Genomic DNA, 26,479 nt, shown 5'->3' on the forward strand with positions numbered 1-26,479 from the left:
CGAGCGCACGAGCCACGTTAAAGCTGAGGCCCGCGGGTTCGAGAGAAAGAAAGGAGGAGGGGGAAAGATAGATTTAGGTTTAGGGATTAATAAATAATAATAATAATAATAACAATAATAATAATAATAATAATCATATATTATTTATTATTATAATTAACACTTAAATGTGTATTTTTCCCCAAGACGTCTCCTCGCAATGAACCGACCAACCCCTCTAGACAAAATCAATGTTCCGGAAGCATCGGCGTGGTCTATGTCGTCATCAGGAGTCGTTTAGATAACCTCGTCGACCATTGGGACGAAAATGCGTCGCGACCCGAATCACATCAAAAACTCGGCTCGAATTCGATTAAACAGGACGACAAAGAGCGGGGCGGCGCCAAATTAACGAGTACAGTTAATCCTAAAGCCGACAATCCTATAGGAATACTCTTTGAGTTCCTTCAGAGTAGTCTTACCTGCTAAGCAATAGCGGTCAAAACTACTATATAGAACATCAAGTCGAGCGAAGAAAAGTTCAGAATTACTAACGGGGAAGGCTCATTCATTAGTTTTCTAGGAATAGTCGACAGAAAGGTCCTACGGCTAGATCCTAGGCTACTAAGGAGGGGAAAACTGCACCTCGATCGAAAGCAAGGTCAACAAACGAACCCCCAATAGGTGTGATGTGCTGGGCGAGTGTACCGCGCGTATTGGCGTTGACTGACGAGCTCAACATAACAAATACAGATTTCTAAGCCAACAGGCCTAGAAAGAAGCATAGAATTGAGCGCTAATTGTTTCCGTTGGGGAGTTAGCCAGTGAATATTCGATTAAAATCAGTGATCAGGAATTCTCGCTGTGGATTGGAGAGTGGATTTGGAGTCATCAAATTTCCAATGTTTGTCGAGGATTGGAATCAATATTTAGGTGCTGACCCCAATGTGGGAATCGAAGTTTAGATATTAATCTTGAAAAGGAGAGTCGGAATTTAGATACCGATCTCGAAAGATGGGAATCAGAATTTAGGTACTGATCCGAAAGAAGAATTGAAATTTAGACATCAATCTCAAGAAGAGAGTCGAAATTTAGATATCGACCTCGAAAGGTGAGAATCAGAATTTAGATACTGATTCGAAAATGAGAATTGAAATTTAGGTATCAATCTCAGGAAGAGACTCGAAATTTAGGTGTCGACCTCGAAAGATAGGAATCAGAATTTAGGTACTGATTCAAAAATGAGAATTGAAATTTAGGTATCAATTTCGAGAAGAGAGTCGAAATTTAGATATCGACCTCGAAATGTAGGAATCAGAATTTAGGTAGGTACTGATTCAAAAAGAGAATTGAAATTTAGGTATCAATTCCGAGAAGAGAATCGAAATTTAGGTATCGACCTCAAAAGATAGAAATCTGAATTTAGGTACTGATTCGAAAAGAGAATTGAAATTTAGGTATCAATTCAAGAAGAGAGTCGAAATTTAGGTATCGACCTCGAAAGATGGGAATCAGAATTTAGGTACTGATCCGAAAATGAGAATTGAAATTTAGGTATCAAACTCAAGAGAGAGTCGAAATTTAGGTACCGACCTCGAAAGATACCTTGAAAGATAGGAATCAGAATTTAGGTACTGATCCGAAAATGAGAATTGAAATTTGGTATTAATCTTAGGAAGAGAGTCGAAATTTAGGTACCGACCTCGAAAGGTGAGAATCAGAATTTAGGTACTGATTTGAAAATGAGAATTGCAATTTCAATTTAGGTATCAATCAGGTATCAATCTCAGGAAGAGAGTCCAAATTTAAGTATCGACATCGAAAGCTGAGAATCAGAATTTAGGTACTGATCCGAAAATGAGAATTGAAATTTAGGTATCAATCTCAGGAAGAGGGTCGAAATTTAGGTATCGACCTCGAAATGTGAGAATCAGAATTTAGGTACTGATCAGAAAATGAGAATTGAAATTTAGGTATCAATTCAAGAATAGAGTCGAAATTTAAGTATCGACCTCGAAAGATGAGAATCAAAATTTAGGTATTAATTCGAAAATGAGAATTGAAATTTATGTATCAATCTCAGGAAGAGAGTCGAAATTTAGGTATCGACCTCGAAAGGTGAGAATCAGAATTTAGGTACTGATCCAAAAATGAGAATTGAAATTTAGGTATCAATCTCAAGAAGAGAGTCGAAATTTAGGTACCGACCTCGAAAGATGAAAATTAGTATTTAGGTACTGATCCGAAAATGAGAATTGAAATTTAGGTATCAATCTTAGGAAGAGAGTCGAAATTTAGATGCCGACCTCGAAAGGTGATAATCAAAATTTAGGTACTGATACAAAAATGAGAATTGAAATTTAGGTATCAATCTCAAGAAGAGAGTCGAAATTTAGGTATCGACCTCGAAAGATGAGAATCAAAATTTAAGTACTGATCCGAAAATAAGAATTGAAATTTAGGTATCAATCTCAGAAAGAGTCAAAATTTAAGTATCGACCTCGAAAGAGAAGAATCAGAATTTAAGTACTGATCCGAAAATGAGAATTGAAATTTAGGTATCAATCTTAATAAGAGAGTCAGAATTTAGGTACCGACCTCGAAAGGTGAGAATCAGAATTTAGGTACTGATCCGAAAATGAGAAATGAAATTTACGTATCAATCTCAAGAAGAGAATCAAAATTTAGGTACCGACCTCGAAAGATGAGAAACCGACCTCGAAAGGTGAGAATCAGAATTTAGCTGCTGATCCGAAAATGAGAATTGAAATTTATGTATCAATTCAAGAAGAGAGTCAGAATTTAGGTACCGACATCGAAAGGTGAGAATCAGAATTTTCGTACTGATCTGAAAATGAAAATTGAAATTTATGTATCAATCTCAAAAAGAGAGTCGGAATTTAGGTACCGACCTCGAAAGATAGGAATCAGAATTTAGGTATTGATCTAAAAATGAGAATTGAAATTTAGGTATAAATTCAAGAAGAGTGTCGAAATTTAAGTATCAACCTCGAAAGATAGGAATCAGAATTTAGGTACTGATCCGAAATGAGAATTAAAATTTAGGTATCAATTCAAGAAGAAAGTCAAAAAGTACCAATCTCGAAAGATAGGAATCAGAATTTAGGTACTAATTCGAAAAGAGAATTGAAATTTAGAAATTAATAGAGAAATTGTGATGTTGAAATCAACGATATGTGTCATGTGATAAGGTTGACATTGGTAAGGAAGACATGTAGAGTTCAATGAGATTCTGTGCAGAGTATGTAATCCCGATGGGATGTGAAGAAGATTAGTATAGACCGGAACAGTCGCGCTGCGCAAGAAAAGAGTAAGAAATCTCGAGCTCGAGATGAACAAACTCAGGAAAGTCATTTTCTTTTCTTGTTTTAATTATGAAAATATGTTTTCAAAAATTTGATTTTGTTGGTGGATTTTCAAAAAAAGTATCATTTATTTATATATATATTTTTATCGGGTTTTCATTGTTATGTTCCTTGTTCACTGTAGTTGCAAACCAACATATGGTTCTATGGTTTTTATCCATCGCACCAAAGGGGGCAAATCGAACAAACAGACAAAATTTTGAAAGAAGTTTCATTCATCTGTTTCAAACAGGGATTATAAATCAAACACAGGCTGAAGCCTCGAAAAGAACAATATATAGACTGCATCAAAATACATGCAAAATACGTCATGCTAAGTACTCATCATAGGTTGAACATGTATGTTGCATATCATATACGCTGAAATAACACGTAGTCCAAGAAGATAGGGAAACTGTGGACATTCGTTGCTGGTGTAGCAAGCTCTTGATCAAGCTAATCTTTTAAGTCGTGTTCGAGGATAAGAGTTCCCTCCGCACATGCCTAACGGTGCAACCCTCTCATAGCTCGTAAGACAATAACTCCTCTTGCTCTGGATCTGACTGAAAACCATGCAGTATCTTGTCGTTGTCCATCCTCCGAAAAGTTACTGAAACTCTAGGATATCGCACCCCCGGAATGCAATACTTAGCTATATCTGCACCGTTGCCCTTAAAGACAAGTATTAAACCAACCGGTAGAGGAATCTCCACGGATCTTCTGAACTCTCGAAAGCCGATGACATCAATCTTCGTCCCAAACAAAATGTTGCTTCTGCTCATCAATGAGACTGTACAGAAAGATCTTACGAATTCATGATGAACAGTATGTGGAGATATGCAATCTCCCTCATCATAGATATTAATGATGCATCTGTTTGGAATGTAATCCGTAGGAAGTATGTTCCATCGAACCATTCTCTTAACCATCCATTTGATCATTGGCGGCAACGGGTTCACTTGATCATATCTAAGGATCCCGGGAGGATTCCCCTGTCAATCCCTTGTAAAATTATAGCAACAACCACATTGTATGTCTATCCCTTGTAAAATTATAGCAACAACCACATTGTATTGTGATCCTGCCTTTCCCTCTCATCCATTTTCTTGGCTCGGAGTAAGTCCTCTCCATCAACAAGCCTGCTCGACCCCTATGCAGTCGAGGATACTCCGTTCATCACTTTCAGAAAAGACTCCGATGTGTAGTTCCAATCCCTCTAGGATGTCGATGAGTTCTCCCTGCACCTCATCGTAGAATTCAAAATTTCTTTTATCTACCCTGCTCATCCTGTAATATTCCATTGTGCTGGGAAACGGTGGCTGTCGAGGGTATTTCCTCGTCTCAACATTGACGGGAACCCAAACTGGCGTCGACTCTGTTTCCAGCGGAATGTAAGACTCGGTCTCTCCATCGGAACATATGTAGTGTTGTAGGTGCGGGACATTGCAGTCTGGACACTTTACGAAGGCCCTCGCAGCTGAAGCACGAACAAGTATCTCGGCGTTGCAGGTAGGGCAACCCGGGCAAAGAGCATCTGAAGTTGGCAGTAGTCTCGTCTCTGGAACAATCCTGGGCTCTGCATCCGAAGTAGGCAGGCTGGATGAACTCTCTTTCATGCTTGGTTCGTAGATATGCCCCTCTGGAATAGGGGCGAGTAAGTAATTTGTATCCTGTTGGCGCCTCCTCTCCTCTCGTAGGAGAGCTCGTTGTCTGCGTCAACTGGCGTTTCTGGCGTATGGTCCTTCGCAGCGGCAGCGGAATGAACGACACCCTTTCTTCGTTTGCAGCAATTAGTCCTCCAGCTGGTGTAGCTACCATGGAGGGTAGGCAGCTAGTCCCTTCCATCGGGTTTGGCTGTATCATCACCTCTTTCACTTTCAGTGAGGACTTATTTCTAGTACTGAATTTGAGAAGTGAGGGTAATCTCTCTTTTTCTTGCGTGTGGACGACATCCATCAAAGAACTGTAGTAATCCATGTTGACCTCGTCAAACTCCATGTTGAAATCAATTGTGCCGCCCTGCGGCGCCATCTTCTCGTTAAGTGCAAGGTTCCAGCCGTCCTTAAAGGCGAAGATCAGCCTCTGACCTGACATCTTCATGCAGACGGCAGGAAAACCATCAGCAAGCTGAAACTTGCGTGAACAAGAACAAAACAAATGTGTTTTATTAGAGAAAAATTCAGTTCATATCGGTGAAGAGCTCATTTATTTATGTTTTGTTTCATTTGATAAAATATAAAGTCTGAAGGTAGAGAGAAGAAAATTGAAATATAGAGTTTCAAAAGTTTCCATTTTATTGAACCCGGTTACAGTGATGACAAATATTTCGGCCAAATAAATAACCCTGGGATAATCAAAATCTCAAAATTTCAGTTCAAGCGTTGTCAAGCTGCGTAATATATCTTCAAGTATCGTCCGTTGATCGGCAACATGGGTCTTTCACCTCGGAAATTCACCAGCTGGTGAACTCCCCATGAATAGACTTTCTCTGCAACAAATGATCCTCCCAGGTTGGCTCAAATTTCTCACATATCTTGCGGCGTTTAAGAATAGATCTTTTAAGAACAAGAACGAGGTTACCAACTTTGAACGACCTCGGGCGGACCAACTTGTCATGAGTTTGTATCATCCTTGCCTAGTATCTTTGCTCGATAAAGCTCTAAATGTTATTGTGCTTCTAATCGCTTTCCTTTGAGACTTTTTAATTCTTCAAGTCTAAGCTTTGCACATTCTTCTGTTGTGAGCTGATTAGCGACAGCGATTCTGAGAGAAGGCATTTGAACTTCTAATGGTAGCACGGCTTCAGACTCATACACGAAAGCGTAGGGTGTGCACTGAGTGAGAGTTCTGAACGTTGTCCGGTAGACCCACAAAGCTTCTAACAATTTGTTGTGCCAATCCTTTTTATTTTCCTCTAGTGTTTTCTTCAAAATCTGTACCAATGTTTTGTTGAAGGCCTCAGTTAGGCCATTTGCCCTAGGATAGTAGATTGTTGAATATCTTCAATCTATCTCGTGTCGTCTGACGAAGTTGTTGATCTTGATACTTCTGAACGTTGTCCCATTGTCGGAGATTACTCTGCGTGGTACACCGAAACGATAAACAATTTGACTCTTGAAAAATTGGATGACCTGCTCTTCAATAACCTCCCGTAACGGCACTGTCTCTGCCCATTTAGAGAAGTAATCCGTAGCTGCAAGGATAAACTTGTGTCGTTTAGAGGATGGAGGGTCTATCAGACCTATTATGTCCGTGCCCCAACACTCGAACAGCCACGAAGGAACAGTTGGGTGTAGCACATTCGGAGGTTGGTGTAAGACCACCCCATGCACTTGACACTGGTGACACTTTCTGGCTGTGTCCATGAAATCAGACATCATTGTTGGCCAATAATATCCGAGTCTCTTAATCTTCATTTTCATTTTAGGCCCTGACTGGTGAGCACCACACAATCCGACATATACCTCTTTAACAATATTTTGTGCTTCTGGTCTGCTAAGACACTGCAACCACATTTGACCGAACGATCTCCTATAGAAAACGTTACCAACTAGAGCATAAGACATGACTCTTCTCGTGATGTGATATGTCGCTGACTTGTCCTCTGGTAATCTTCCAGTTTCCAAATATTCTATAAATGGTTTACGCCAATCTTGGTTGATATCGGCAACTGTATTTATCGTCTCCTCTTTCCCAAGTTTGTGTAGAGTCTCCAGGTCGATCTGAGACAAAACTTGTCTTTCTCGTACTGTGATTTATATGGAATCATCCGGGGGGCATGTCAATTCCTTAGCGAGTTTTGTTAGAGCGTCGGCATACGCATTATCTACCCGAGGAATCCTATAGAAAGACACAAAGTCACACTAGGAATATGTTTCAGTAACTTCAATGCATACTGATGGTATTCTGCCAACCTTGGCTTCAAGATCCTGTATTGTCCCCTGTATTGTCCGACGACTTGCTGCTGAAGGATAAGTTGAGAGTCACCGTAGATGGCGATATCGGTTATATCCATTGAGATTGTCAATTCTAATCCGGTGATCAAGGCTTCATACTCAGCCTCGTTGTTGGTGCACGGCTCTGTCAAGTGGTAGGAGAATCTCAACATACCCTTATCTAACGTGATGAAGACCAACCCAATCCCTGTCTTGTCTGGTATAACTGTTCCTGATCCTGTCTTTTTTGGCCAACAAAGCACCGTCGAAGTACATCTCCGAGCGTTGCGCACTAAAGAATTTCATTTGTAATATCTGCTCATCTGGTAACTCATCATTGAGCGGGGACCCAGCTGGAAGTGGGTGCGCAGCGAGAAAGTCTGCTAAAATCTGTCCCTTGATAGCGCGAAGGGGAACAAAAGTTATATCAAATTACAATAAAATCATTGAACACCTCGCTAAACGTCCGGAAAGTGTTGGTCGGGTCATCACATATTGTAACGGATTGACTTTTGAAATCAGGGTTATCCTATGAGAAAGCATATAATGCCTAAGCTTTTGAGCGGCGAAAATCAAAACTAGACTGCTTCTCAGTAGGCGGATACTTTACTTACGTCGGTATTAGACGTCGACTTAAGTAGTATAGTGCGTTTTCCTTACCCTCGTCATTGACCTAAGCTAACAGGGCTCTGAGAGACTCGTCTAAGGCCGCGGTATAAAGTATCAACGGTTTCCCTGGGATAGGGGCTGTCAAAATAGGAGGTGTCATTAAATATTGTTTAACGTCCTCGAAAGCCCGCTGACATTTATATTCCTAAACGAATTAGGCGTCCTTTTTAATTAATGTCGAAAATGGACGACACCTACCTGAGGGATTAGAAATAAAACATCTCAGATATGTCAATTTCCCTTGGAAGGAACGTAGCTGTTTTAAAGTTTTAGGAGGAGGCATTTTCAAGATAGCTTTAATCTTTCAAGATAGCTTTAATCTTCTCTGGGTCGATCTCGATTTCGCGATGACGGACAACGAATCCTATAAATTTTTTGGATGTAACGCCAAAGGCGCACTTTAAGGAATTCATCATGAGCTTGTATTGTCGTAATCGTTCGAACAGGATCTTCAAATCGTACAAATGGTCTATTTTTCATTTACTCTTGATAACCAGATCATCCACGTAGCATTCCACTTGATTATGGATGATGTCGTCAAAAATCTTCGTCATTGTGCGTTGATATGTTGCTCCGACGTTCTTTAGTCCAGATGGCATAACCGTGTAGCAAAAAATTCCAATTGGTGTTCTGAAGGCTGTGAGGGCTGCATCTTCTGGAGCCATCTTGATTTGGTTGTATCATGACGATCCATCCATAAAGGAGAAAATTTCTTGTCGAGGCGATGTCCACCATCATTTCTGGTATTGGCAATGGGAATTATCTTTTGGACAGGCTTTATTTAAGAGTTGCAAATCCGAGACCTTCTTTCGAGTTACGAATTCGGCTCCTAACATTCCATAATTTTTCAAAGAGTTACAATTTATCTTTCAGCATCTGTTTTGACAAATATCCCTGTTGAATTAACTTTTGTACACAAGGCGAAAAGTAACAAAAAGATAATTCCATTAATTCATTAGAATTCTCATCACAATTTACATGATTTTCGAGATTGGTAGAAGTAGAAGCACGGTGAAATTTGATCGTCTTTGAACCAGCGCTACAGACTTCCTTGATCTCTAAACTCTCGACCTTTTGAGGGAGGACCGAAGTAAGGTTCAGGGTGTTCATATAGTGGTTTATCCGATCATACATTGTCTCATATTCACTTTTCTCCGCATCTTCCAAGAATATCTCGTACTAAGGTTTCTTATGTTTTGTCATTATTATTGATTCCTCAGAATCTTCTTCATCATCAATGTTGATGGTCGGCCTAGTCAGTTCAACAATCACATTGGCACTTCCTCGTCCACGTCCCCGGCTTCGATCTCGGGTGTATGGGCTAAAAGAACCCCTACCTTCATTAACCACAACTTCACGAGAGAAGACAGTCTTTTTTAGAGGCGAGTAGTAGGTGGCGTCCTCATGAATGTCAACTTCATGAATCGAAAATGATTGTAAATCTCATTTGATGCAATATTTTTGTCCTTCCCTGTAATACTTAATACATTGATGTAGGAAAGACGGAACCATGTCATGCTCGTGAATCCACAGTCGACCAAGTAGAGCATTGAAAGTGGTCTCGACACTGATGATATGGAATTTTGCGGTTGTTACTAGCTCTCCAACATTTGTAAGTATCTCCAACCTCCAACATTTGTAAGTAATGTAATTGACTCAAGGGCTCTTTCTCCCTTTTGGTTGAATCCTCTTAACATCATCTTGTCAGTTGTAAGCTCCTGAGTTATGATATTCAAATATGTTAATGTCCGTATACTCATTAAATTGAGCGATGCTCCAGGATCCACCAAAACTCAGGATAGTACAAATAAGCCAATGCTAACGGAAATATAGAGCGGACGATTGTGGTCGGCGGTACCAAGCAACAAATTTTCATTTATGAAAGTTACCCCAGGTTGTTCTTTCAACGAACAAACCTCATCCGAGGACGTGCTAGCCAACTGAGCTAAGCAAATTTCTGGATCAAGTAGAGCCTTGATCAGAGATTCTCTCATCTCTTTTGATAGGATCAGAACATCGAAAATACTTAGTTTGGCTAGTAACTTCCTGAGATGCGCTAGTACGTTATAATCCACTTTGTTTGAACTTCCAGTTTCCTCTCGAGCATGTGTTTCTTCCATCGCTGGAGGTAGCTCGTTTAAAGCAACTGTTTGTTTTCCTTTTTCCATTAGAGTCGTCCCTGAGGGTAACACTTTTCCTCTTCTCAAATATACTTTTGTTATCTCTTTTAATACTGTGGTTGACTCCTCAAGTGTAGATTTTGAATCAGATGAATTATAGTTGATGACGATCGATATTCCTTGACATTCAAGGACTGGTTCGTCACTTTCCGAACTGTCATATCCGGTGTCGTTGACATCCTTTCTAATCTGGCTAACGGGTTTATCAGACTCAAGTACGATTTGAGGATCAGTTTGGGAATCGAGATCAAAGCTAAAGTGACCAAAATCAATTATGCTATCATCAGAAATAGTTAAAACATAGCCGAAATCATCATCACTATATTCATAATACCCCGGAGGAGCAAAAAGATGCCCCGGAGGAGCAAAAGATAATCATACATGGTCAAGGGTTACTATGTTACTTTATCACTTACAATACTTATGACTTACTATGTTATGAATCATATAAACATGTTTATGAAATTATTGCTTACAAGTATTAATTTAATATGATTCATGCATATGATATATGAAAGACTTATAATAAATGTTTGTTATAAGAATTATGATTTAAGAAATGTCACAAGTGATGTTATGAGTAGGCTATCACATGAATACTTGCAAGTACAAATAATATAAAACGATGAAATTTCTAACTCCTGGTATTCAGACGGAGACAAATCTCCGAGAACTGCTAGGTTTAAACGATTAGAAAACATAGTGAACCGTGAGTACTAAGGGGATTATTGATAACTGCTTTGTGAGGGGTAACCTTTATCGATAATGTTGTCTTCGAGCTAGATGATGACCCAATAACAAGACATAAAAATAGTTAATGCCTATATATTTATAAGTGGATTCTCATGATTAGATTGATAACTCTTATGAATATGCTTATGATTACACATGAATGCATGACATACATATTTTATTCAACATTCATTATTCCATGTATTACATCTCTTTTTTTACAAGTATTAAACGATTATAATATAATGTGGCATATGTTATGGACAAATACACGAGATATATGAGAATGCGCGTTTTTTTCATATATAAAATATTATTTTAATCTTGATAATTTCACTGAGTTTGTTGTAGCTTATTTTACCTTATTGAATTTCAGAAAAGGGTAAGAAGCACTAGAGCAAGTAGACAGGTGTGACTTGTACAAAATTTTGGGTACATAATTTTACTATGCCAGATTTAGAAGCTCTATATATAAATAAATGTTTTCCACACTTTCAAATATATATGAATATGAATAAATTGTGAAATGAATGTAATATATACATGTGCAACAATTTAGTTAGACTAGTTCATCACCCATTGAGTCTTAATTCTACAAGTCAGGACAAGTACCTGAAAGAATTTATTCTGGTCGAATCGTCCGTCTCTATCGCACCTCAGTTCAACCTTAGGGTGAGGAGTAGTTGGGTTGTGAAAGTCGGTTTGATCTTCACGCGACCACGAAAGCCGTGACTCGCTCCAAACTGCGTCCCGTTCGTAAGTAGGAGACGTTCCCGCATCAACTTAAGCACCACATTAGAGGCCAATCCACATAGTATGATCTCATTGGGTAGTATGGTGAATGATAAACTTCTAGAGATAAACTGTTAAGAACATGACGAGAATCAAAAAGCCTAACCCGAAAATTCCTAACCAATCTCAAATTGGCCATGGACATATGAATAATGATTATACTAAGGAAAGCTTAGGAAAACATGCCAATAAGGGTGAAAAAGTACAAGACCTTGCTAAAAAATATGAAGAATTGGGGGGAGAAAACAAGATGAAGACTAGGAGCATTGTCCTAACAATCTATGTGAAAGAACGGAGAGCACAAATAGAATTTTTCATATTAGTTGATATCCTAGTTAAAAAAATGGCCATAAGCGAAGAAACACATTGTTGAAACCCCTAAGAAGCAATTGATACGAGGTAAATTACATAATTTTTCTGCATTCAATACCATGTTAATTCTCTTATTTATTAGGATATTACAATTGAGAAATGTATTTTTGTTATTTTGTGCGGAATAAATGACTTAAGACACTTGGAAAAGGAAAAAAGATGAATTTGGAGCAAAAGGAATGAAAAACGAGACTTTAAAAATGTGCCCCCCTAGTTACGCATATGCGAAAGTACCTGCGTGCACACGCGCGCTCGCACTCAACCCAAGCGCAAGCAAGTGCACGCAGCTGCACAAGCCCCGCCATGCACAACTTTCTGGATTTGCTAGATATAGGCTTCACATCTTACCAAAACTGCCCTGAATCTACCAAATCCGGCGCTATGTGCTTGCCATCACGGGCCTTGTCAGACTCGCCAAATCTAGCCCACCACTTGCACGGCTTGCCAAATCCAGGTTCCCAGCTTGTCAAATCTCAGATTGTCTTTGTTGCATACACACAACTAGTTGTGTCGGCGTGCATGCACTTGCGGTGCACATCAGCGCACCTGAAGCCAACATTTGCCAAATCTGGCCCGAACTTGCCAAATCCAGCTTATGCTTGCACGTACACGCCCACGTGGGTGCACACGTGCGCCCAAGTGTGAGCCCACACGTCCCAACCCACCAAAAACGCTGAATTTTGGGATTTTGACCAATTTAGAGAGATTTTATGCCTCTTTCAGACATCTAATGTATGACCTAAGTATAAATTCATGTTTTTTATCATTATGAGAGCATTTTTTGCCTAGGAGGTTGTGCCTCTAAGGCCTAGGAAGTCTTTTGAAGTTTTTGGGAGTTTTCTTCCTTGACTTCACTTGGAAGAATATATTTTTTTTTCATGATTATTTGAGGATTTTTATGATCTTGTAAGATTGGATTTGAGTGCATTTGTATAAGAGAGATCCATGAATATCTCTATTGATCGAGAAGCACCTCAATGTATAACAATGATTGATTGGCTCAATCTTGAGTTATCTGTACATGCGTTGTTTCCCTTCCCTATACTTGCAATAACAAAAATTATGTTATCTTTCATCATGCATTGTAACTAATGTTGTTTTGTATTCCTGTGATGTAAGTCTTGGGATTTCTTGTGGTTTTCATGATATGAATATCTTGATCCCTCGACTCCTTTCTAAAGCATACATTTCTGATATTGACGTGTTAATCTTCCCATCATCATTTACTTTTTATCGAACGCGATAAAAAAGTTAAAGTAGGTTAACCATAAAATTCTAGAATGAACAGACATATTCTGGTAGGATTACACAACCAATTCTGGTGATCGAAATAAATCTGCAGAATGCCATGGGGATTAAGGGAACTTAACTTCATGGGTTCTAGTCTCCTTTTGACCTAGACATAAGCATAAGGAGAAAATTTCATCCCTAGTTGTCAACTATAGTTTGAGACACATAGAAAAACTACAAGAAACCACCTGAATTATGTCACAGGAATATGAGTCTTGTATATATGAAAAGCTCAACACTTTTTCTTGTTATTTTTGTTTACTGCCTTATTAGGTTTGTTAGATTCATCTTCTGATTTTGATCACTTCAAATTAAACTTAGAGGTTCAGTAAACTAGAACTTCCCCAGTTAGAAATATTTTAGCACTATTCTTGTGGAATCGATACACGACATTCTTTAATCGCTTTATTATTTGACACGTATACTTGCGTTATTATCCAACTTACTTCGTCGTTAGTTTTTCAGCCATCAACAATTAACAGAATGGATGGAATGGGTACTGTGGAATGATCTAAAGCAAAAGGAAGTAAAATAGCAAAATGAGACATACAAAATGAAAAAGGAAATTAACAAGATCTGATCAAAGTAACTAAGATACACACTAGATGCCAAGGGCATAGATGATAAGAGCTCGAACACAGACACTTGGACCCGTCAGCCCCTGCAATAAAACTACAACCGCAAGTATGTGGATTTGAGTGCAAATAACTGGGTGCTTGGATCACGACCGCGACACTTAATGGAAGGCAAATCAAAGGCCAAGCTCACCCACACTTGAAACCAAAGTGTGAAAATATCTCTAGTAAAGGCACAAGCCCCCATTCGCATGAGTGCTACAAGTGAAAGAGTGAAAATGGAAAACAACATGCATGCAACGGAAACCTCTATTATGATTGTGTATATGATACATGTATGTACATGATAGATGTCTGATAATGGAATATTATTTTGCCAAAGAATAAATACGTACATACATCTTCTAGGTTCCATCAAGCTTATTATATCTTGATCATTTATAGAAAGAAGAAAGCTACGCTACAACCAATAGATGCTTACATCATATTTTTTAGATATCAGTCCCCGATGAACCCGAGAAAGTTCCTCTTCCTTGGTCAAAAAGCAAGTATTATTGGATTATCCAGTCTAACTTTCACAGAAAAAGAGTCTCTTATAGAAGCTTTTAAATTCTGAGAGACGCATAGTCATTATAATAGTATAATACCCCCATCAGCCTTGGAAGATGAACTATGAAAGTACATGAATTCATTTATATCCAAATAAACTAAAATAAGACAACTACATGAAAAATCTAATAATATACAAGCCCTCTTCTATACAAAGATAAACTTGCGAACAAATAGAATAAAAATAAGAAATTATAAGCGTATGATTCATGCTAAAGACGAACTTAAAGAAAAGTTTCTCTTACCATTTTCGGAAGTAAAGAACGAGCATTAGCTGGTAGACCAGCACCATCTACCATCCAAGGAAATTCTGCACGCCTATTGCTTTTTGCAGGATTTTGCACTGAGTTGATGATTTCATGCAGCCTTGCCTGCATAAATAGTAACAGCTAGAAGGCAGACAAAACAAATAGCACCAATATTGACAGTGAATCAACATAAGATAGTTAACTTTTTTTTTTGTAATGAAAAGCTCGGTAAAAACCATTCTCACTAAAGATCAAGAGAAGAATTTAATCCATAAAAAGGCCAAATTAATTGTGGGAGCACATTAGTTCAGATTTGATGTGCTAAGGGATGAGATTAAAATTGACACACTCGGAAAGTCTAGAAACTATTTTGATCATTTACTTGGTCTTTTAATTGCAACAAAAAACAAATAACTACTGGACTTATAAGCAGCAGCATCAAAACTAGAAATAAGAAAAATAAAATAAAAGAAGGATAAAGAAGATAACTAATTATACGAAAGCTAAGAAACCTATTGATGAAGGGAAAGCTAGTCATTTTCACTATATTACAAAATAATAGGTTCGGAAACAGCATAAAACAATACTATAGCTGCAATAGACCTATGGGGATATAAACCATAATTATTATACAAACAAATGCATGCAATATATACGGTAAGCAATTCACAATAATATCATCATATAATAGAAGACATTTATCAATTTAAATTAATAAACAGCCAGGTGCATAGTATTCATGCTTGTATTAACGGCGGACCTAAGACTCTCCTCCTTTCCGAAAGTTCTCGACCTTATTGAGCTCTTTCTAGTCACAAGCTCTTATTTTGCCGCCGCTTCAATATATTCCCTTCATTTCTCTCTTTTATTGAAATGGATGAGTCCAACAACCAGCGACAATGAAAAATTTGAAAGACTTCTTCTTTTTATGTACTGCTAACCCCAGATTCCAGGTGAGAGGTGCTCCTGGTGGAGGAATCATTTAAAGGAAAGAAGGACCAGTGATATATGCACAAAATAAAAATGGCAACAGTTACCTAGTGTGGCTCCTGGTTTTCCTTTCCTTACATCTTTTAAGCAAGTTCTTTTTGTACATACTTCATGTGAATGTAGCAGGGCTGCTTATTTTTTTGTTAAGTGTGCCCTTAATGGTTCTTTTGTTTTGATGCATATAGATAATGATATAGATAACAGGTCTTTCTTTTGTACATATAGATATAGATCACTTTCCTTTCTTTTGTACATCATAATTTCATACTTGCATAGCTTTTGTACTTTTTTTATATATTAATGCAAATGCATAATTTCACAAAAGTCTTCTTCCTTCCTTTTATGTACTGCTAACCACAGTTTCCAGGTGAAAGTGGGTCCTGGTGGAGGAAACATTTAAAGGAAATAAGGGCCAGTGATATATGCACAAGATAAAGATGGGAACATGATGGTGAAATGGAAGCACTAACCCAGGAAATTTGATTTTTTTTAATAATCCAAAGAAGAGCACATTCATATTGTAACATGAAGATGAAGGGAAAGGAAAGTGGAAAGCCGATGAGAAGTTTTTTGTTAACCGTGCATAAGCATGCTTTGAGTAGTGATATTTGATTTATTTTGCAAAATGTTTACAGCACAATTATAAACAGCTAGAGTCACATTTTTTTAAAGCATGGAAGAGCCGCAAAACTTAAGCAGGCAGTAATATATGTTTACTGGAAACATGAAAACCCATAATATATTTCAGAGATTGGTGGAACAACAACTATCCTCTTCAAGCCAAGTGTGTTGATATAAATTTATGACCAAAAGCCTGAGTATCCAACTAAAAAAAAAACAAAAGTGAGTTGTAGGCATCAATATTCCATAATAGTGTTCTGGAATCACTCTAAATGGAGTGAGGGAACCTGGAATAGAGCTCAGATATCTAGGAAGCCTTATAAAATTAAAGAGGTGCAGGAGCAGTAAGTTTGATAACCAAATGAGAAATGGCTCCACCCTTCTCTGATTTAGAAGCTATAGAAACTTTTTGCAACCATATAAAACACAAGAATAACTACTTTAGTGTGCAGAAAGTAAAGAGCCTTCTTAATCATGAAAGGCTGTTACCTAGGCAACAAGAATATTTATTGTATGTCCACTAAATTGAAATTTATGGCTGCTTAAACAACAAATATTTACAATTTCACAGAGAAATAATTAAATAAATAACATTTCAACTTCTCCAAAGGAAGTTGGCATATCTATCAAATGAAAACAATTTAGCCAGAAACCAACCTTTGCTTCTTCCATCTCACTACTAGCATTTTCAAGTCCATCTAGCATTGAGGAGTCCTTGCTCACAAGAGAAACCTATAGAAATATGTTTGTTATATTTCTAGTTCAACGTCTCTAACTCAAAAGGATAAAGAATACGATGAAAGCTACAAGTATATACCAATATCGGCGTTAATTGACCCTCCAGATCAAGAAGACCTTTTGCAAATGCTGCAGCAGACATCTGTAAGAAATATAGCCAAAGATTACCGATTTCAGTATTTCAATTGGTGGACATTTTAGTTTCATGGCTGCAATTACTGCTATTGCCTTTATACGATCATCAAAATGGAAAACAAAATTAACTTGTTTTCTAGTTGAATTATGAATTTACAACAGTGTTTAACATTGGTACCTGAACACGGCCCTCATCTGAGCTATATATTTTTAGATCATGCCTATAAGTGCTATGAAGACGAAGCAAACCAGTACCTTCCCCTGAAATTTTCATTAGAAAAACGAACAATCAGTTTAACCAAATATGAAAATGTGTTGTTAACATACGGTTTCAGTTATTTAAATGAGAAGTCCTATTTTTTAGTTCAAACAATTTACCATACACTGGCAGTATAATTCAAATAAAATTCAATTCTAGTCTACGCAATACACTATTAAGAAAAGGGAAGCAGAATATTCAAAATTCAATGGTAAGAAAATAACAAAGTGAATATTCAGCATATATTTTAATGCATCCACCATTTTTTTTCTAGTTTCAAAACAAAAGACTAGCTACATAGCTGGAATATAATAAAATTTGAATGATTAAAATTCAAATGTAAATAGAAATAACAGTATCCTTTTGTCAAGTAATTAAGCATAGAATTGGTTCAATGCCAATTTGCACCGTTAAATTATGGTCACAATTATTGCCCGCATATTCTTCTATGGCTTTGCCTCTTGAGTTGTGAAACATCGGGTACACTTGATAGGGAAAAAAACTCTTATCATCTAAGATTAACTTCAGTGTTATTTTAGACAAACATACTCCCCAAATCTATAAAGTTAGTCGAAGCAACTCATGGCTACTAATAAGCATCCTTCATTTAAGTCATGTCAATTGTCAACTCTAAATAGATCAAGGACCACAACAATCTCAGATGACGAAACTAAGGAGTCCTGATCGGATTAGTCATCATTCCCCACCATCTACTCTAAGCTAAGGACGATAATTTTTTCAAATCCATAACTTAAATTGATGCTATCATATGTTGAGCCTAAAAACTTAGTGCTCTAATAACTAGCTTTAATCAAAACTTATCTTTCATTATCGGAAGGTGCAATTAACCATAAGGTTTTGTGCTTATAAAAAATGTCAAAACAGATAACAACATCTTCACAAAAAGAGGGCAAAATATGTGTGTAGTGTTTAGAATAAGTTGTAATCTGCTTTCTGAAAATTTGACCCAAAACATCACAAAAAAACACTTTGAAATGAAAGTTCGAAGAGTAAATTATTGGAGACACTCTACTCATAATAAAAGTAGATAGCAAAGTACACCATCTATATTGAGTTTGGAAAGGTGCAAAACTACGCTACTTGCAATTCTTGGCTATATCTCTCTTATGTTAGAAGTACATAGTTGTGTGCTCCATTAATATTGGTTGGGAAAGGCACACAACTAACTCAACATTGATTTGATTAGTGCATCATAACTAAGTGGATCGACTATCAATACCTTCATTGATAACTTAGTAATCATTAAACATTTATTAAAATAATGGTAGTCATATGACATTTATAAACCGACAAAGAGAGTTTGAACTAATTAATGCCGCTAAATATGCTATAAATATGATCGAAAATCAGTGTATTAAATTCAAAATGTCATGAAAGATTGCCATCAAAAACACACTTCTTTTAAATATGAACAAAATCGTCCATCAAGAATTATTTAATACATCTGATGGACTATTAAATGACCTTAAGAAATAAAAGATGGTCGAGTCACCAATTTTAATGTTGGAAATAGCTAGTAGTCTGAATTGGGAGGATATTAATATAGATAGCAAGATTGGCCCGACTAAGATTGAATGATCACAAAAATGCAACATGAAGAAATGGATGATTTTTCCCACTAGAAATGGCAACATTATTGAATATTTTAAAATAAAAATATTTAAATCATTCTGATACGCTCCGAAACCAAAATTAGTAAGCAACAACTGCAAAACAACCATAGATACATGAAAAAAATTCAAATAAGAGCTGCTCTTACGAAAGACAAATGTAAACAAGCAAGATACAAAGGTGATATACTTTTTGAGAGGTAGATTGACTCTTCCACAACCCTAGACATCGCTAGGGGCACCACAAGAAGAAGATAAAAACAACCCACAAAAACATTCATAAAAAAAAGAACAAACCCTAGGTCCTCCCCTTAATAGAATCCTCCAATAGTATTTCAAATTATCGTTCTTAACTTTCCCTCCAAACTCATTCAATTTCTCCTAATTGAGCATGTGATAAAGACCCTCGTGGACCCCACCTTCTCCCTGCCTTCTTCTGCAGCGGCAAATAGTCGCCCCTCTCCTTCACACGAGAAAGACCGACCCGACTGCAGTTGTAGCGGGCCGGTTGGATGGATCTCGACCTTTCCAGGAGGGATCGATCTACTCCCATTGGTAACACATTCTTATACTGTGACACTAAAAATCATTTACAGCATAATACTTTAATAACCAATTTAAGAATTTATGCCCACAGATCAAGCATCATCAATAAAATGGACAATATATAGAACCATCCACCAAAATAATGCTGCTATTCAATAATTTCAAAATCAAAGCAAAGAAAAACTTTTGATGCATTCTAAACCTTTATGAAATATTTGTTACACATGAATCTCAAAATGTTTGGAAAACTGATATTGATTTGCCATTCTTAAGAGCAGGATTTATTAACAGCTATAGCAGGTCATCTGGAGGAGAACAAGAGACGTTGGAGGGGAGGAAGAGGGAGTAGGTGTTAGGTGTACAAGCAGAATAAAGAAACAGTGAAGAAGACACCAATATAAAACTATAGATTCAAAGGTTTTCCATGTGTGTTGACAGAGGGTTACAACTATGTATATATGGATTGAAAGGGTTTTCCAAAAAATAAATAAACATAGTTATTCAAAATCACATTAGTATTTTAGCAAATTTGAAGAAAAAAAAAAGTTCAATAAGATGACAAAGCCCTGCATTAAACCAATAAATGATTATGGTATAGCTTGAACTGTAACAAGGACATAGCATAACATAAAACAACAAAGATGTCTGAGAGAAACTGACCCGGATACATATGGTTCCTGAAATACCTCCCTAGTTCCTCAGCCTACAAAGAAAGAAAGTAAATTACAAAAAGCAATATAAATGCTAAAGTTAAAAAGGTTTGAGGGATTGCCTTTATGTGTGAATGTGTCGGATGTGAGAGCAATAAATAAATGGGGGTGTGAGTTGGACTGACCTTTCTGGGAAAGGGTGGAATCTATACATTTACTACCAACACATCATAGAATCATTATTCTTGAAAGGCAAGTTTTTTTTGCAAAATTAAGGCAGAAGAAATTATAAAATGCTCTTTCCATGGAAACATGCTGAGGCATAGAGATAAATTTTGCAGAGTATTAAGCAATGGTGGCTTATTAGCTTTACCTGCTTTCTTCCTGCATGTGTAAGAACGCCTCCATATTTGAGAACCATCAAAGCTTCAATTGGGCGTTCCTCCTCAGCTTCATCATTATTCCTTTGCACCTTGACCCACTTGAGTGGTTTTAGCTGCACTTTCCTATAGATGCCTGAAAAATGACCACCCTAATACCATATACAGTCACATGTCTGTTAGAAGCACGAGTATAACTGAAGCAAAAAAGTCTTTCAAAATTTTATATACGGAGAAAACATAGTACAAGTATGGTTTCAAGAAAGGGCAATTCTGGAGGCTGTAACTACATTGCACAAAGTCCGCTTAGAATGGCAATATCAGAAGAACTAGTTCATAAGAAGTTGAGTAAAAACTGTCCTAATCACACCTTTAGCGAACAACAACATAGATGGTTCAAACCTCCTTGTGCAAAGTGATCGGGAAAAGAAAAATCCCTTTCCCTCAAGCGTCCTCAATATGTGTGAGAAAGAAAATATGGGATTAGTTTTCTTTGAGTTAAAGTTGATTTTGTTTCAAAAAGATTTCCAATAATTTAATTTGAGATCAGGATGGATCAAGACTTCCTATCGGCACAAGCATCCATAGTAATTTCCTCTCTAGCTCACATTAGTTGATATGTCACCAAAAGATTCATTTGATCAGGCATGAATCTTCATGCATTTAGAATGAAATAACTTCCAAGTTCAAGTTCAACTTCACCTGAGCTCTGATTTGCAAATTTATAATCAAACTGAAGATCCTAACAATATACATCAAATCACAATAAAAGTAATCAGATCAACACAAATCAAGTAATTAAAGTATAATAAAAAATCTCGAACATTAATTGAATGGTCGCATCATCTCTGAACTTTACAAGTTTATAGTTAAATAGAGCACATCGATAAGATAAATCCAACGACCCAAGCACACTCAGTTCAGAGTCAGTAAGACACTTAAATGTCGAAACAACAATAATATCGGAGTTACTCAAATGATACCGGAAATAGTTCAAAAACCAGCAAAAATAAAAAAATAAAAAAACAAACTTTTATTAGCACTGACTTAGGGTTACAACACGGGACAAATTGGAAAGGATAATGCGACACAATAACAATACTCTTTGGCTAAGTGCCGGAAGAGAAGACCCGAGGAAAGTTGTGTCGTCGGCAAGGTGGTTGTGGAATATTAGCGGTAGGGATTAAGTGGAGTAGGCGGGGAAGGCGAGGGCGTAAGATGTCAGTGACTAGGAGTGAGGGGGACAGGATAGGTGGCTGATGGTGGGGCTTGAGAGAGGGTGAACGACAAGTGGGACTGTAGGAACAGGTTCACAGGGTGTTGGTTGGTGGTTTGGAGAGCCAGACAACAATGATTGCTGCAAAGGAAGGGATGGCAAGGTGCAGATACATGGTCGGGAAGGTTGGACAGCAAGTATGGCTGCAGGAAGTGGAGGTCAGCAGGCTAGGTGGTGGTTGGGAGAGTTGGACCACAAAATTGTGACAGAAAAGGGGGGCGGCGGGACAGGTAAACGAAGATGGAGAGGTCGGTGGCTAAGGTAGGTGAAGGAGAAGGGGTAGAGAAGAAGATACTTCAGAGAAGGATACAGCTAAGACACCACTTGTCGTATGATATAACCCTAATAAGGGAGAAGGAGACTCCAAGGGAGAATCTGAAACAACAATACAACAAAACACAACTCTAATTCTAAGAAACAACACATATATAGACTCTAAACAGAAAAAACCAAAAATGGAAAGGTAGAGGAAGGGTTGGTGGCATTGCCGCCCTTCCTAACTGTCGCTTGGTTCCGTGGGAACCCCGATCGGTTTGAGGGAGCTTCGATCTCATTCGTCAAAGCTTTTTGTTGCTCGCCTGTGATCTTACCAGCACCAGGATCCCACTAGCAACTGCACTACCCTCCAAGGCACCTAAGGGTCTTCCCCAACTTATGAGTACACATCCACATCGGCCCCCTCTTCTGGGATTCTGCTACTGAACTAAACTAAGTCTGCGTGTCTCGCCTCTGCTGCTAAATACTTCTAGAGTAATTCACGATCGTTGTAACAAGATCTGTGTTGGGTTAACCGAAACCGTGATATCCAGAAATTCCTTTTGTGATGCCTGCCCATGTTTGGAGTTGGTATCTCAGCCCTATCATCCTTTGTCGTCACCAAAATTGGTCCCACCAAGGTTTCTATGTTGGTGAGGGTTCCTGTGATCTCAAGCTCCGCCGAAGGAAGTAGGGTGACGTGCTTCCCATCCTTGATGAAGGAATACATGTTTCTGAACCCGTCATGTTGAGTCCTCCGATCAAACTGCCACGATCTCAACAAAAGGTGACACACATCCATAGGAACCACGTCGCACCAAACTTGGTCCTTCAACTGGCCCCCAATCAAAAACTCTACTAAGCATCTCAAGTTGATCTCGACCTGATTCTCATTCTTCAGCCACGTCAATGAATATGGTTGGGAATACCTCTAAGTCATGAGGCTCAATTTATTAACCATCTGTGTAAACACCACATTCTTACTGTTCCTTCCATCGATAATGAGGTTGTATACCTTCCAGTTTATGGTGCACTGGATGTAACATACATTGTGACGAAACCACTGTGAATCTCTCATATCAATATCAATCCGTAGGACTCGTCTCGCTACGAGCGCTTCTTCTTTATCTTTTGGAAGATGATACACTGCATCCTAGTCCTCAATTGTCTCCTCAATGATATCTTCCTCCACGACGCGTTGATCTTTAAGGATGACTACTTGGCTCATGGGACAGTTGGAGGCTAGGTGACCATAGTCATGGCACCTGAAACACTTCCTGGCCAGTACTGTATTGGAGGACCTACTTTATACTATTTTTTCTCACTTTGATAAGGCTTGTCACTTCCTTGCCCGGGCTTGCTAGTTCCTCTTGAGGTACTCTTATTGGTGGTAGTGGTTGTAGATGACTGCTTGACTAAACGTTGCAGCCTGAAGGATGACTGTTGCCTGCTTTGTATCTGTTATCTTTCTGCCTTCAAGGCTAGAGTCTGAACATCTCCAAGTGACGAATAAGGATGCAACTGCATCACGTTACTAAAATGGGCTTTAGGCCGCCTAGATAATGAGCTATGGTATGTTCTTCTGGCTCGACCAAATCACACCTCATATGCAACTGATCAAACTGCTCTGTGAACCAAGGATGGGAGATAGAACTAGATTTAGGCTAAATCTGATACCAAATGATATCGGAATTAGTTCAAAAATCAACAGAAAGGCAGATTTAATGTTATAACACGACACAAACTAGAAAAGATAAAATGATGCAACAACAATACTCTCCGCCTAGAGGTCGGAAGTGAAGATCCGAGGACATTGGTGGCATCGACAAGGTAGTTACGGAATAGTAGTGGTAGAGGTTAGGTAGAGTAGGCGGGGAAGGTGAAGGTGAAGGAGGTCAGTAACTAGGGGTGAGGGGGGCGGGATTGGTGGCTGTTGGTGGGGCATGGGAGCGGGTGGATGATAAGTGGGAGTGCAGGAAAAGGTCGGGCGAGTGTTTGTTGGTGGTTTGGAGAACTAAACAACAATGATTGCTGCAGGGGAAGGGATGACAAGGTGCGAGTACTTGGTCGGAAGGGCTGAGGCTGGCTACAGGGAAGTGGAGGTCAGTGTGCTGGGTGGTGGTAGGGAGAGCTGGACCACAAAGCTGTGACAAAAAAGAGAGGGGGGGATATGGAGAGGTCGACCACTAGAGTAGGTGAAGGAGAAGAGCTAGATAAGAAGATAAGAGAGTATACAACACCACCTCGGAGCATAACACAACCAAAGCACCACCCGTCGTCAAATAGAGACCTAGCAAGGGAGAGGAAACTCCGAAAGAGAATCTGAAACAACAATATAACAAAACATAACCCTAATTCTACAAAACAACGCATATATAGACTCCAAATAGAAACAACCAAAAATGTAAAGCTGAGGGAAGGACCGGCGGCATTGCCACCCTTCCTAATTGCCACTTGATTCCATGGAAACCTGGACCGGTTCTGCCAGTTGAATCGTTTGTCCTTCTTAACCCCGCGCACCAAACCACAACGAAATAATGATATTATTGCTGAAATTCAAATAAGTAGTGATAAAAAATCAATTGAAATAGGAAAAACAATACAAACACCAATAATATACTAGGGGTAGGTTCAAAGGTAGTGGTTGTAGTTCGAGGGGGAAATTGAAAGGTATGGGTGGTTGAGTGGCCAAGCGACTAGGGGAAGGTTGACATGTGGCTAGACAGCAGGGAGGAAGCCGGAAGGGAGGTGGGAAGGTGGCGACAATAGCAGGGAGGAAGCCGGAAGGGACGTGGGAAGGTGGCGACAACAAGGTGAAGTGAGGGTTCTAGGGATGTCGGGTGGTTGGAAAACAAGTTAAATGGCTGCGAGGAAGGGGAGTTTGAGAAGGGCAGCAACAAGTTGGGACAACAGTAAAGAAGGTTAAAAAGATAAAGGGAGGCAAAAGGTGGTCGTAGGGCATTGCGAGCTGTAGGAAAACCAATAAAGGGGTTGTTTTCGGGTGGTGGCAACAAATATGGCGAGGCGGGGGCAAAACAAAAGTTGCGGGAGAAGGGAAGTCGAGGATAAATGCCCCCGCAAGAGTGAACTACAGCCGAAGCACATTCAATCCTTAGGAGACGGTCACCAACTCGGGCGAGTTATAGTCAAAACACTTTCTTTTATTCGGATACAGTCCTAGTAGGGAAACACCAAAAGCCGATAGCTATACTTAACAACATGTAGGTCTAACTGGCTATCTAGAGCTTTTTTTGAGCAAGATGTCTGATCCAGAGGAAGGGAAGAGCCTGCCAGTCCAAAATGCCAGCCGTAGGGGTCCATGATCCGGTTTAGGAATCCTGCAATAGGTAATTTCACATCAGACAATCTACAATCAAAGTAATAAATATATAACAATCGATAACCGTTTAAAGAATTCAACAAAATGATACTCTCAAAAACTATAAATAAAGCCCATTTCTCATATGGGATCTAAGATTTGAATTTAGAGAGAGCTTGGAGATTTAAATAACTCTAGAGCTCTACTAATATCCAATGCTGACAACCACTAACAACCACTATCATCCAATTACTATCGTCCGATCATCGTCACCTAATTGTCTTCGGCCAACCACCTTTGCTTGGTCACCGTCATCTATCCACTAGCAATCGTCTTCATTCAATCATCATCGTCTGACTGTAACCTAACCGTCATCTTTCGACTTTCATCGTCGAAGTGCCATCACTCAATTATTATCTTCATCCCTACTGCTTCCACTATAATCACAACAGATCAGTCAGGCTTCACCTTTTATAATCAAGTTAATATTAAGAGTTTTGACTTTAACTAGAAAAGAATATTTGGGGATTGATGTAAACCCAAAAAAATATACCCTTGTTTTGCTATTTCAGATATTACAATGAACCAATCTACCAAGATTAGAGAGCTTGGACTCATAAGGCCAAAGGAGCCCGATTAGCAAACATATATTATCTAATCTCAAATATTCCAACAGATTGAAATAAATTATATTTGTGCGTCAAGGGCATGCATTCTAGAGTAAAATGGCTCAATCATTGCAAGACTTATCATACAATCAACTAAATAACTCTACAGCAAACATGTTTGCTTGTAGCCTAGAAATATTGCACATGACCAACAAAAGCATAGGGACATGACATGACTATCAACTGTCCCTGACTTTCAACTAGGCTGTAAGAAGCATGCCTAAAACAAACATGAAGTTTGATTGGTAGGGTTGTTAGCATTGGA

At 38.5% G+C, this 26,479-nt stretch overlaps 1 protein-coding gene across 6 annotated transcripts in view; it reads right to left on the minus strand.

Moving 5' to 3' along the window:
- Positions 1-26,479, minus strand: part of LOC110019613 (inositol hexakisphosphate and diphosphoinositol-pentakisphosphate kinase 2-like) — a 175,557-nt gene that overhangs the window by 57,147 nt on the left and 91,931 nt on the right. For all 6 annotated transcript variants that reach the window (XM_020717352.1, XM_020717350.1, XM_020717349.1 and 3 more), the window contains 6 exons: positions 20,690-20,848; positions 20,327-20,369; positions 17,409-17,491; positions 17,175-17,237; positions 17,015-17,089; positions 14,744-14,869 (listed from right to left, as the gene is read on the minus strand). In XM_020717352.1, coding sequence (XP_020573011.1) covers positions 14,744-14,869; positions 17,015-17,089; positions 17,175-17,237; positions 17,409-17,491; positions 20,327-20,369; positions 20,690-20,848 — 549 coding nt within the window. The remainder of the gene's footprint in view (positions 1-14,743; positions 14,870-17,014; positions 17,090-17,174; positions 17,238-17,408; positions 17,492-20,326; positions 20,370-20,689; positions 20,849-26,479) is intronic.

The sequence above is a fragment of the Phalaenopsis equestris genome, unplaced genomic scaffold (genome assembly GCF_001263595.1).
Source record: "Phalaenopsis equestris unplaced genomic scaffold, ASM126359v1 Scaffold000064, whole genome shotgun sequence".
NCBI lineage: Eukaryota > Viridiplantae > Streptophyta > Magnoliopsida > Asparagales > Orchidaceae > Phalaenopsis > Phalaenopsis equestris.